We start from the raw sequence: 14334 nt of genomic DNA on the forward strand, positions 1-14334 counted from the left end.
CCCGCGCTAGCCTAAGGGCCACCTTAGCAAAGCGCATCCCAGGCTGCATAGCCGCACTACCCTACCCAACCATACCACACATAAACATGACACTACCCCCGGGGTTTACACAGACGAGCCGGCGAAGCAAGAAGAGCGCCAGAAGAAAGGGCCCTAGCCGGCGGGGCCCAGCCAGGACAAAAGGAGGTCCGACAAAGCGCCTACACCGGCCGCATTTGCGGTCGGGGTAGACGACGGATGGGGCCCACCTACGAAGGCTGTCTAGGCCGACACGAGATGAGGCAGGATAAAGAGGGATAATCCCCCTCGATCCCAAATCATTGAGGCCAATTTCTAGCCATGGAATAATGGCGCGCATTTCCAACTGATCGCGGCGAGCTAGAGTGAGACAGCATCTACTGAGATATTGTCTGTCTTTCTCGCACACTCAGCCACACTTCGCAATGGCATGCTACCTCATCCAGTAGTATGGTAAACATAACCTTTTCTTTTTCGTGGTTTTGCATTAATTTCTGATTAATTATTGTAATCCAAGGTAAAGAGATTGTTAGAGTTTTTTTTATTCGGCCGAATGTAGCCAGTTACTGTCGCTATCAAATGTTATTCTATGGTTGTAGTTTATCGTGCTATGATAACCTAAGCATGAAGCATGAACAAGCAGAACACCTGATTCCGTGATTGTGATTGAATTTTCTAATTTCTAGTATTTATTTATTGTAGTTTCAGGTTTCAGTATTTTCAGCACATTTTTTAGTATTTACTGAATTCGATTTATGTTAATTTAGTATATAGTAAATTCTAAAATAAATATTATTGCTAGCCGCGTAATGAAGAAGAATGTTGATTATTTATAGTTTAAAAGATTTCCTATCAATCTAATTGCATTTAATATTTGCTGTAAGTGGAAAGTGGATAAAATATTTGAAAAAAATGGATGAAACCTTACTGGACGCAGAAACCTGGAAGTTGGAGGCAGAAGCTATAATAAATGATGTGAAAGATCATGTGCAAGAATTAAAAATATCGGAAAAAATTAAGAGCACTAGCCAATTCATATATTTGAATTTAAGAACAATCGAACACAAAGATTTTTGTGTAGAATTATCTGCACAAGGATTTCGAATTATTGGTCATAATTTTGACGAAAACAATATTGACGGTGATGAGTACTTTGAAACACCTTATAGCCTTCTGAATGTTGTTAGTCCAAAATTTAAAGAATCATTTGGAAATGCTCTTTTCAAAAAATTGAACGATCTGTAGCAGGTAATTCTATTTATAATCACGATGTTTATGCTGAACTGATATTATAAGCTGTATATTTCCAGAAATATTTATATTTCTTTTTGTTCGCAGACTCCTAGAATAATTCCACAGTGAATATAGTAAATTTCATACAATTAAATGCAGTTTACTATACATTGATATAATAGTTTGCAATGTATGTACATTGTAGATGTCTGAATTCTGCCGTAGGGTAAACTTTTTAATGCACAACATGCACATTGAAGAAAGCGATTTATGTCTTGATGTAGGATGCAGTTTCACAGGAGCTCTTGCATCTAGATACGAGTTGTATGTCAATTACCAAGTTAAATAAATAGACTGCATTATTTATAAAAGTTTTATGTTAACAGATTGAAGAAGTTTGCAAATAACTTGTAGTTCCAGGTTTATGTAACATTTATATGCAATAAACTGTATTGAAAGGAATAAAAAATGTTATTTTAATCTAATTATTTCAAATTACATAGCTAGTAAATTCCAGTAGAAGAAATGCATTCAATGTAATGTGCATTCAATGCAATGTGTATGTATATGCACATAGTGTAATTGGGGGCATACAAACATTACAAACTATCCTTTTAAAAGTATTTTAAGTTGCATACTTACCTCGGTTATATTTCCTATAGTTGTGTTTTATTTTCAAAAGTGTAAATAACGACAGAATATTAAGTATCGTTATTTTAAAGACGTTGAAGTAATAAAATAAAAGAATAATTTAAGTAAATATACAGCTAATTTTCTCCGATTATATATCTCTATTTTTCTTTAGTGTACTGTATTTTCTTTCTTGAGGAAATATATATTGGCAGCACTGAATGACCTTGTGGATAACCCCCCACCTTTAATTCGGTTCCTACTCCTACTTCATACAGTTCCAAAACAATAACGGATGAGTGTGTGACGTATTTTTGACATTCGATGTAATAGCGAACGATTATTTTAACAAATTATGGTCAGTAGTGGTAAATAACGTTTATTATAAATGAGATTTTTGTTTAGTTAGTATATGTCAGGTTTTCCGGTGGGTTTTGTGTTTTATTATTTGTTATTCAAGGAGTTCATTGTTCCACACAAGTACAATGGAAGGAATTAATTAGGTAAGAACGTTAAATTGTTTATTATTAGGATTATAAGCCGTTTTTATAACAATTAAGCATGAATCCAAATGATTTCAACCATATAAATGTTTAATATTTCATAAATGATTGTGATCCATATTAGTTTTTAGTATTTTTTATAAGTAAGTACCTACCGCATTTAAGTATTACCTACCTGCATTACATACTTGTTATTACATAGGTACTTAAATGTTTATAAACTAACATGTTATTTTTACGCCAGTGAAACATGGAACTGTTAATGTTATGTAAGTTATTCATAAAATACTTTCCTACAATATTATCATTGCCAGATGTAAGTATAATACATACCTATATCCCTTTTGGTGTTCCGTAATTGTATAGAACAATGTACTGTCTTAAAGTACCTAACTTAAAGGTATGTAGTGAATCTCTAGAATACACAAGGAATAAGAATAGTGAATAGTACTTTAATAGGTATTGTAAAAAAATGTGAAGCTAATTAAACAATTTTACGGCTTGCAAAGTAACAGCAATACTTAATATGTCAATTCAGTAGGTACCTGATTGGTCTAAACTTCATTTTAAAGTCGTCTTGTTGGGTCTGGTGTGTAACAACAAAAACTAAATAAAAAAATACCTTACCTAGAGACCACATTTATAATTTTTTTTTGTAACATGTAGATGCATACATACAGGGTGGTCTTGAATTATCTTATGCGCCTTGAAAGGGGGATGGGGATATCATAATATTGATAATATTGACTTATCGACATACATACAGGGTGATCCGAATTTTATGCAGGAAACTTCGAGGGCAGATAGATCTCTTTAAAATAATATGTGTTTGCCTTATAAACATAAGTCTGGAACGGCACCGTTTTAGAGATACAGGGTGTTGAAGTTGTCAAAAAAAATGGATTTTTTTGTTTATATCCGGAATCTATTAACCGATCTCAATAAAATTTGGTACATATAATGTATGATAGTAGGCCTTATATTCGCTGAAATATGAGCTTTAAAGGTTCAACCAGTGGTGTACAACTGGACACTGGTCACCCCCCTTTTTTACAAAAAAACCTACGTCACTGCATTTTTTACATGTCATTGTAACTGATTTATATTTTAATGCACAAAATACGTAAAAAAGGTAACTTTAATTTTTTCTCTAAGATTCGCCGTTCTCAAGTTATTCATACCAATACAATTCCCTTGTGGCAGACACTTAACGATAATATTACAAGAATATTTGTTTATGTTTAAAAGTAAGTGCAATTTGTAAGCACATCAATAAAATTATTTACACTCCTTTCTACACCACCTGTGAGGTAGTGTGCGATATAATAAAAAAATCTATTTTTTTAAAAACCTCAACACCCTGTATCTCTAAAACGGGGCCGTTCTAGACCTATGTTTATAAGGCAAACATGTATTATTTTAAAGAGATCTATCTACCCTCGAAGTTTCCTGCATAAAATTTGGACCACCCTGTATATCTACTATGCATGTGTTATTATTACCATTATATGTGTGGTAATATGTAATAAAATAGTAATGTTAGTTTATCTAAAACGAAAATGTTATAGTATTACCTTTGGTATTGCTTACTTCAGTATCACACTTTACCGAAATTTAAAAAAAAGTTTAATAATTTCTAATATTACTTCATCGAAATACGAAATAACTTGGTGAATTTAATTGCGTATACCTTATTCTAGACTTAAATACGTTAGTTCCTCTTTGGAAGTGATTGTTAATGGTAGAACGTAGAACTAAAATATCTATAATAGGGTATCTAATTAGTTCACTATTGTTTGACAAGAATAATCAACCAAATCTTTATTTAAGTTTGGCTTATTTTTAATGAAGAGTAATGCGTAGTATCTTAACGTGAATAAATATAAAATTTATATCTATAAACTAAACTTGAATCCTACTTACTAAAAGTATTAAGATAAATTATTGGAGTCATGAGAATGTAATTTTTTTACGTAGAATTCTAAGAATACATAATAAACTAATCGTTTAAGATGAGAAAATTTAAATTTTCGTGGATTGAACACAAAATTATATAGTCTTATAATCAGGTGTAAAAATATTTACCTCAGTGTGAAAATGCTTCCTTAAAAAGTTACTTCAAGATTTTTTCTGTTTAAGTTTTATACTTCCGTCAACATAAGATATTTTTTTAAACTGCATGAGATTATTTTTTACCTACAACACAGAAGTCGCTGTTTGCCATTTTTTTTTTGTTGGGATCTATATGTTTTGTCAAAACGCATGCATTTTATTCGCTGTAAAAAGGTGTACTTATTGCTGGAATTATTGTTAGAATACACTGTTCCTAAAAAAAAGGAATTTAATTTTTTATTGCAATTATTAGTTATTAGTTATAACTAACAGTTTTTGAGGGTCTTTTAGTCTAAATATGTTTTGCTAAATTTACATTAAAATGTTTTTTGAGATTTAGGCCAATACATTTTTATTGTTGATTTTTCCAGAAAAAGTCATTTTTGATAAAATATTTTGCTTATCCTGGAGAGCCAATATGTAATAAAATAAACTGAGTGTTAAAAAAATTTAAAAATGTAAAATTTTCTTTAAGCAGAGTGCCTTTATTTTTGTGTTTGTTGCAAAAATTTGTCGGAGGGTTCTGCACTAACTAAATAAGCTTAGTATTTCGCCAAGTTGATCAAAGGCTTTTATTCCGACTTTCATACAAACCCAGAGGAACATATTTTTTCCTTGATCCTCTTCCTTATTTTATTAGGCACGTAGTAAACAATAAAACTAGTCAGCCGCTTGAAAACTTAATTAGAAAAAATTTCAATAATACTTAAATACAACAAACTATTAAACATTGAAGAATGAAATAACCTCGAAAATTATTTGCAGTTGTTATCTGTGGGTTATTTTGTATTGTCTGCTGCTCTAACACTGTCGTCTCATTTTTACTTTCTCTTCTCTCGTTCTATGTAAACTTAACAGCGAAACAATATTTAATGAATTGTGTTATACTCTTATTAAAATGTATATAGAAGATTTTAAAACAATTTGTACTGATTGGTGATTATTTATGTCAGCAATATACAAAATGTTAGTTTACCTTTATCCCAATGTACTTATATCTTACAATTAGTTGCTGATCATTATTGTTACCTGCAGCAAATTTGAATTAATTATCATTAATCACCATTTGGATCAGAGTTCATAGGTTGAGTAAGAATTAGTAAAATCAATTAGACGAATCTGAAAAGTTTATTTATTTAATTTGGCATTACATTTTCATAAATAATAGTAAATAGACTTACGTGTCATTGAATTCAATCTTATTATCTTATTAGATAATTAGGCCAGTTTTTCGGGAAAAAAAATACTATTAGAAGTTTCTCTGCGGAATATTGTTCAGAAACGTGTTATAAACAAAATATCAAAAAATCAACTCGATACTAGTTGGGAAACTTTGTTATAACAATGGTCAAAATTATGAAAAAGTGGTTTTTTGACTCGCGTAAAAAAAGTGTTATTCATAGAGAAAAAAAGTTTTTACAAAAAAGGTAGGTATTAAATAAATCTGTAAAATAAGACAAGTCCGATTAAATTCCGATAATTTGTTTATGCGCAAGACTCGGCGCAAGAGCTCAAAAATGGTCGAAATTGTCCGCTTTTTTCAATTGCTAATAATTTATCCAATTTTCATCGCAGACACTTGTAATTCAGGATTTTTGAGGCTTTTTGCACCCTTAATAAGTAGTAAAAATTTCAGCCCAAAAGCTTCATTAGCTTGGCGTTGGCGGAATTTATTATCTAAGAAGATGCTATTTTCAATTCATTTTTCATGTCCTACATTAACATTAAGGTGAATTCAACTATTTAATTGCGAAAAAGAAGATAGCGGCGTTGCGTTCTATTACTTGGTCTAGCGAACGAGTGGGGAGAGCGAGGCGGAGCATGCGCGCTTAACAATTTAACAGTTTTTCAGTCATTTTTAAACAAATTAAATATGAAAAACTAAATTCTCAGTAAATGCATATGTCAATACAACTATTTAGGTACAAAAACAACTAATGATCGAAACCCTACAACGCCTGTGAGCTTGAAAATGAATTGAACATAGCATCTTCTTAGAAAACAAATACCGTCAACGCCAAACCAATGGAGCTTTCGGGCTGAAATTTTATACCACTTAAGGGTGTAAAAAGCCTAAAAAATCCTGAATTACAAGTGTCTGCGATGAAAATTGCATTAATTATTAGCAATTGAAAAAAACGGCAATTTTCGACCATTTTTGAGCTCTTGTACATAAACAAATTATCGAAATTTAATCGGACTTTTCTCATTTTATAGGCTTATTCAATACCTACCTTTTTTGTATAAACTTTTTTTCGCTATGAATAATAGTTTTTTTACGTGAGTCAAAAAACCACTTTTCCATAACTTTGACCACTGTTAAAACAAAGTTTCCCAACTAGCCTCGAGTTGATTTTTTGATATTTTATTTATAACAGGTTTCCGAACAATATTCCGCAGAGAAACTTCTAATAGTATTTTTCCCGAAACAGGCTCTTTCATGGCTATAATGACTGGGCAAAATAAATAGTCCAGAATATTATTAACATACATGTCATACCTATTTTGTGCGTGTCTGTTTCATTTCTAAGACAGTGGAAAAGTATAACGAATAGTCTCTAACAAAATTTAATTTTGCATGAGTTATCTACAGTCCGTTAAATTTTAAATTGGCAATGAGATATTCCAACTAATTTCTGAAATATAATGAAAAAACTAGAAAGTGCGGTTTATATTTGTGCCGTAACTCATTTTTTTTTTTATAAAAAATTCAATTGCTGGACATAAGACAACTCTGCAGATTACATTGACGATTTTTTTGAGATGTGGTTGTTAACTTTTTTTATGGATATGGATACCATATTGCTGTTTTTTATGAACTAAACTAAATAACGAAGAAAGAGAATATATTGAATTAAGGAATAAAGTACAAATATGGCACCAATATGGCGCCCATAAAATAAAATAGTTGATTATGCACGACCTACTATGAATTAGGTATAAAAGCGAGACAAAATCCAATTTGTAATTTTTTAATATAGCGGCCATAAGCAAAAAGTTAATTTTCGCATCTCAAAAACAGTAACAGATGTGAAAAATCTAACTCCACTGTCGCAACCATTAGGGTCTTACTGTTAGAATCCAAATTTCATTAAATTATCTTTACAAACGAATAAGTTACAGGACAAAATAAAATAATATACTTTTCCCGGTTTATTTGTTACATTTCAAGTAAGTACTCATTCAAGAATTAATTTTCTCAAGAAACATTTTAGTAGAGTATTACGCAACTTTACTTAATTTTAACAATATTTCTATAGTTTCTCATGGAAAGTATTTATCATGGGGGTTTTGACCACTAAACTGCCACCCTTCCGCTTGCGTACGCCTCTGCATGCAAACGTTTGTAGGACCCGGAAACTTGCAATAAAAAGTATCGTTTAGTTCTCTGTACCTTTATTTCCTATACGTATTTATAATATTGAAAGAAATTAATAATACTTACTATATGAATTTAAACAAATCGGCGTATTCTACTTAAATGTTACTACTCCGACCAAAATCGGTTGAGTTTAAAAGGAACTAATAAAGTATAGTCCAAGCATTCTGTCACGGATTAATGTTAAATTTGCAGAAATTATTACCTGTACAAAAAAAATATGACCGTATAGAAAATTAAATTTAAAATGGAGTTTCTTATTCTTTAAACTCGATCAAATATGGCGAACATGGTTAAAAAAAATCGCAAAGTTGAAAAAAACGGTTTTTCTAAAATAACTAAAAAAATATAGCACTAATTGAAAAATTTTAAATGAGAAAGTTGTAGGTTTTAAAAAGATCTATCGACTGATTTTTTGAAAGTATCGATTGCTTTGTTACTTTTCGAGATATATCGAAAAAACCGTTAAAAATCTTCTCTTTTCTCTTCTTCTATAACTCGTTTACATTTACGTGCCCATATTTGCTATTTACTGCAAGCATAGCCCACGGCAAGCCAAAAAAGTACATTTTTGAAAAATTTAAAAATATTAATTATTTTTCGAGATATATCGATTTTTTGAAAAAAAGGCGCTCTCGAAAATTGGCTAGATCTTCTCAGCGGATAGCCCTACAGTAACGATTTTCGGTTTATTTTCTTCGTAAAGAGTTATATTATCATGCTGTTAAAAAATGTTGACGATTTTATTAATTTTAAGGATCAAAAAATGACTTTGAATAAGTTGCACTTTTTTGGGTATGTTTTTTTCAAATTACTATTTCAATTTTTATTTTATGAAAATGACTTTTAAAGAAAGAAAACTAAACATTTACGGGTCTATTTTGCTTCTAAGGCGAAAATGCTATAATATTCGTGTTTAGCTACCCCAGATTAAGTACAAAAAAATAATAAAAATTGAAATAGTTATTTGAAAAAAACATACCCAAAAAAAGTGCAACTTTTTCAGTCATTTTTTGATCCTTAAAATTAATAAAATCGTCAACATTTTTTAACAGCATGATAATATAACTCTTTACGAAGAAAATAAACCGAAAATCGTTACTGTAGGGCTATCCGCTGAGAAGATCTAGCCAATTTTCGAGAGCGCCTTTTTTTCAAAAAATCGATATATCTCGAAAAATAATTAATATTTTTAAATTTTTCAAAAATGTACTTTTTTGGCTTGCCGCGGGCTATGCTTGCAGTAAATAGCAAATATGGGCACGTAAATGTAAACGAGTTATAGAAGAAGAGAAAAGAGAAGATTTTTAACGGTTTTTTCGATATATCTCGAAAAGTAACAAAGCAATCGATACTTTCAAAAAATCAGTCGATAGATCTTTTTAAAACCTACAACTTTCTCATTTAAAATTTTTCAATCCGTGCTATATTTTTTTAGTTATTTTAGAAAAACCGTTTTTTTCAACTTTGCGATTTTTTTTAACCATGTTCGCCATATTGGATCGAGTTTAAAGAACAAGAAACTCAATTTAAAATTTAATTTTCTATACGGTCATATTTTTTTTGTCCAGGTAATAATTTCTGTAAGCATTTCTCTATAATGCTTGGACTAGTATTACGTTCATCAGTGACTAAGGTGACTAAGTTTTATGTTTACCTCCTTTTCTACCGAGTTTGCATTAGTTTCAGAAATTGCTGTTAATTAGTTGTCGTACACATTGTGTATATGTAATTACGATAACTATATACTGTTTTCAAGGTTATTATATTATTTAATTACCTACTATTTATCGATAAATACAAATGGGTACATATAGGTAGTAATGCTATAGTAACGCTACCGAATGAGAAAGCATATCATGTTGTAAGTATATCTTGTCAATGTTTATTCGTTCCATTGTATATTATGCACCCTATTACCGTCTATTTGGTTAGACTTTGGATTAAAATATGTGCTTGCAATTTGTAGATACATTTCTCTGTATTTATAAGTATGACGTCAATAATTTTTTAGTGACAACCATTTTTGGCAGATTGCGGATGCAATTTTAAAATGTTTCTAAGCTATTTTTGACGTCACAGTTGAAAGAAAGTTATTAAATGAATGTAATTTTTTCTTGATTCGGTGCCAGGGATTTAACGTAATGCTCTTGCGACTGTCTTACAACAAAAATTTGATTTTAAATAAGTACTACTAATATGTGCAGTGCACAAAATTAATTTTAGGGAACCTGTTAACAAATAAATCGTTGAGTTTTTTGTGTGTATTTGTTTCAGTGTGTGTCAAAGAGTGATAAGAATGGAAAAGCAGTTTTATAATATTCATGTTATCTAGAAAAAAAAAAATTTAGTACAGTCATTGAAGCTGAAAATTAGCTGCAACCTCCGAATTCTTTGAAACTGCATGGATTTGCATCAAAATTTAGAATAAGGCTCATCTTAGGCTCAAGTTCAAAAGTGACATAAGCCCGATTGACGCTTTTTGTTTTTTTAGGGGTAAAAACTACCCCTAAGTGAAAAAAATTGAAAAAATTAAGTTTTAAGCATTTTATTGATAAAAATATTGTTCATGCACAAAGATTAAATAATATTCCATGTTCTCGAACATGTTTTATGATATATTTGATCTTTCCGACCCTTTATTTAAGCCTTTAAAACTACCCCTATGCAAAAAATAATGATAAAAAATTACTTTTTAAAGATTTGGAATGATTAAATCGTGCAATTATTTAAAATAAAAGTTACCTTATAGCTAATAAAAGAATTTTCCTCTTTCAACCCCCAAAAACCACCCCTGTATTGACAAAAATGATAAGAAATTACTTTTTAAATACTTGGAATGCTTTAACTGTGCAATTATTTAAAATAAAAATTTCCTCACTGTTTCTGAAAGAATTTGTATCTCATATCACTTTTCAACCCTTATAAATCACTCCTGTGCTAAAAAAATGATAAAAAAATACGTTTTAAATATTGGAATGCAATAATTGTGAAATAATTTAAAATAAAAATTCCCTTATATTGTTTATGAAAGAATATTTTACTTTTGCCATTTTCAACTCTTATAAACTACCCTTTTACCTACTACTACCTTACTACCCTTTTATTGATGTAAAATATTTTTATTATAATCGATTTTTAAATATAATTAATCATAAAAAAATTACTACGCTGCATATAAATAATCACACTAAATTTTTTTACTTATTTTATTTGTATAATATAATATATAATATACATATAAAAATGAGAAAGCCTATTTTGCTCCGAAAAAATGTCATTGGTTTTTTTACCATAACTCGGTTAATTTTGAAGCTATAGTATCCTACAAAAAAAGCATTTTAAAGATAATTTCAAGAGCTGTAAGATCGTTTGCATATAAAACCTTTTAAGTCCTTCGTTTTTTAAAGGGAAAGGATCAAAGGGCTCGAGACAGGTCGTTTTTTCACTAAAATGGATACTTCAAATAGCGATATCTCCTTTATTTTTTATGCTATAGGAATAAAAAAGCAAAATATTTGTTGAAAAACCGCTACATTTTGTCTATCATTTTTTACGTATCTTTCATAGTTTCAGAGTTATTATATAAATAAGGCATTTTTTTTTAAATAATGAAAAATACATTTTCGACTTTTACCATACATTATTAAAAAAATACGCATTCTAAACCGGTCTAACTTCAGGATCGTATGAAAAACACTAAAACAAAACTAATTGTAAAGGGTCTACGATTAATTTTAATTCTGATGGAAATGATACAGCGTTTACTGCTCATTTTTCCTTAAAAAATATGAGCAACCCATCTGTCTTTGACGATAACTCCTTCAATTTTGCTCTAATTAACTTTTATAAGTGCTTATATTGAAGGTCTTTTTGAGTACTACAAAAAACTCCAGGAGCGTTATACACGTAAAATTGATTCTTTTTCTGTTATTTGACGTTGAATACATCGATTCGAGTATTCCTCCCAAAACAAGTCCCCTTCCACTAACCATATTTCGCTTTGTATACGACGTACAACACTTTTTAAAAAACGATTTTCTTTGTTTATTTATAAGCTACATTTTTGTTCATTACACTTTTTTTAATAAAATGTGTAGTTTTTGAGTTATTCGCGAAAAATACTTTGAAAAAGTGTTTTTTTTTTTTCACTCAAAACTCCCAAGTTTTCAATCGTGAATAACTAAAAAAACTATTGATTTCTCAAAAAAATTCTTTGAATATATTTTGCTCAAAATTTGATTCTCTATCGAAATTTATGAATCAATTCGTGAATAAATTGTACCTACCCACACTTTTTATATTGAACTGACTATACAAAAATTTTTATTATTAATCAGTTGATGCAAATCAGAAATCATGTTTTAAAATTACTTATTTAGTTATTATTTTTAAAAACTTTGTTATTTATGACATTTTTATGACTGCAAAACGCATCTAAAAAAAAAGGTTTATTTTCTTGTTTATCTTTTCCTGTAATCAAAGAATTTCGTACATCGAAGAAGTCGTAATAACACTTTAAATTAAAGACGTTTCGCTTTGATCAAATATAAATAGTCCAACAAATTTAATCAGATATTTATAGCGTTTTTCTTCACAAAGTCTGCTAAAATAACCAACTCGAGAAAAAAGTAATTTAATTTACGCTTAGATTATTATTATCAGTTACTTTAAAATAATAAAACAGTTTATGAACAGTATATAAAAAAGGCGTATAATAAAATTTAAATTTACATTTTATTTGAAATTACTGTTATGATGATAATGTTATTCATTTGAGTGTAGTGAAATAAAAAAATAATGTATAATTATTTTTTATTAGACCCACTATTAGGTTTAATATTTTTTTGTGTTGGGAAATTGTTAAAATATTTATGTCGAAGATTCCAAGATGTTAGAAGGACAATATTGACCTCTGCCTACTATGAGTCATAGCTGTCCCAATGTATTGATATATACGGTACACGTACAATATAATACGAGGGTCGATCTAATAAACAAAACCATCAGTCTGGATCTGGAGTTGAGTGGAACTGCATTGGGATGGGGCGATGTTGACGGGATATTAGTGGGGATTTAGGGTGGTGGTAACCCCTTTCCCGAGTCAATAGGAGACTACAAGGTAAGAGAGAAAAATGTTCAGCAGTCCTAGTGCTACAGATTACCAAATTCTATAGAACATTTAAGTTTCATCACGAGTGACTAATATTAAAAAAAAAGTGGATAGATTTAACAACTTGCTATTTTTTTCTCTGTAACAAAGCATGGGACTTAAGAATATACTCTTTTATGGCGGTTTTCCACTAAACGGACAGTTGAGTCTATGTTCTGTTTGTGTTTTCTAGAACAAAATAAAAACAAAACTGAAACAAACCCAAAACTCTTGTTTCCATCAAGCGGGCTACATTTTGTTCGAGTTTTGTTGTTTTCAGTCGTTTTCCACTGGTTGTCGCGAGGAAGTCAGAGCACATTTTTCCAATAACCAGCCAACATGTTTAGAGAAGATTTTTTTATTCTTAGTTATGGCTGGTTTATACTGAAGTCCTTGGAAAAAAGTGTGTCTACGGAGTGTCCCACCTCGAACTCCATCGATGGATATCTGGGAAACCGCTCTAAAGATTTTTTTGAAATTGTGATGGTGTGATATGGACCGTGGGGCCCACCAAGTTAATATATTTTCAAGGTCATCGTACTTCCGGTTACACCGAAAGTCGATACTAATTTTCTTATTTTAAATGGAACCCCCTGTATATTGCATTTTTGGAAACATCATCCATTTTTAAGTTGAAAACATATAGCATCCACCATACTTAGGATTGACCGTTTCCGAGATATTTCGATTTTTAAACAATAATTGACAGATGCAGACTGTCAGCAAAATTTAGTTTTCCCGGTTTATTTTTTTGTGCAAATTGGACATTTTGTAGAGAAAGATCTACTTTATCGAATTTGACATGAAAATTTTCCAGTTTTTATACAAGGTGGTCAAAAAAATTTTATCGAATATGAAGTTCAGAATATGTTGAAAACTCGAAATTTTTAAATGAAAACCCCTAATTTTTTTGCAATAATATACAGGGGGTTCCATTTAAAATAAGAAACTTAGTATCGGAAATACGATGACCTTGAAAATATTTTAGCTTGGTAGTCCGTATCACGCCATCACAATTTCAAAAAAATCCTTCGGGCGGTTTCCCAGATATCAATCGATGGAATTCGTGGTATATGTACGGTTAAAGTGTTTACTTGGTTAGTTTGTATCCTAGCCAAGTAAACACTTTAACCGTACACATATATATTTTTTAATAGCTATAATTCATTAATGATTAAAATATTGTTTTTGGGAAGAAGAAAACGCCTACATAGATATTGGGTTGGATCACTTAAATAGAAAACACAACACGACAGTTTCCACTAAACAGACTTGAGTTTCAAAACACGTCGAAACCTTTTGATGTG

At 30.2% G+C, this 14334-nt stretch overlaps 2 protein-coding genes across 3 annotated transcripts in view; both read left to right on the forward strand.

Annotated features, from left to right (window-relative positions):
• The first annotated feature begins 608 nt into the window (after positions 1 to 608).
• On the forward strand, positions 609 to 1714 carry LOC108910551 (GSK3-beta interaction protein-like). Its single transcript, XM_018715180.2, has 2 exons — positions 609 to 1266; positions 1357 to 1714. Exon 1 carries the CDS (start codon positions 931 to 933, stop codon positions 1261 to 1263), a length of 333 nt encoding a protein of 110 aa, XP_018570696.1. The 5' UTR covers positions 609 to 930; the 3' UTR covers positions 1264 to 1266; positions 1357 to 1714.
• A 459-nt stretch (positions 1715 to 2173) lies between these two features.
• The window catches only part of LOC108910552 (transmembrane and coiled-coil domains protein 2), a 122197-nt gene continuing 110036 nt past the window's right edge, over positions 2174 to 14334 (forward strand). For both annotated transcript variants that reach the window (XM_018715188.1, XM_018715191.1), the window contains exon 1: positions 2174 to 2384. The gene's annotated coding sequence lies outside the window, so the exon portion shown is untranslated. The remainder of the gene's footprint in view (positions 2385 to 14334) is intronic.

Source organism: Anoplophora glabripennis, unplaced genomic scaffold (assembly GCF_000390285.2).
Source record: "Anoplophora glabripennis isolate ALB-LARVAE unplaced genomic scaffold, Agla_2.0 scaffold302, whole genome shotgun sequence".
Classification (NCBI taxonomy): domain Eukaryota; kingdom Metazoa; phylum Arthropoda; class Insecta; order Coleoptera; family Cerambycidae; genus Anoplophora; species Anoplophora glabripennis.

Coding starts and splice junctions, on each gene's coding strand:
- LOC108910551 (XM_018715180.2), top strand. CDS start 931: ATGGATGAAACCTTACTGGACGCAGAAACCTGGAAGTTGGAGGCAGAA.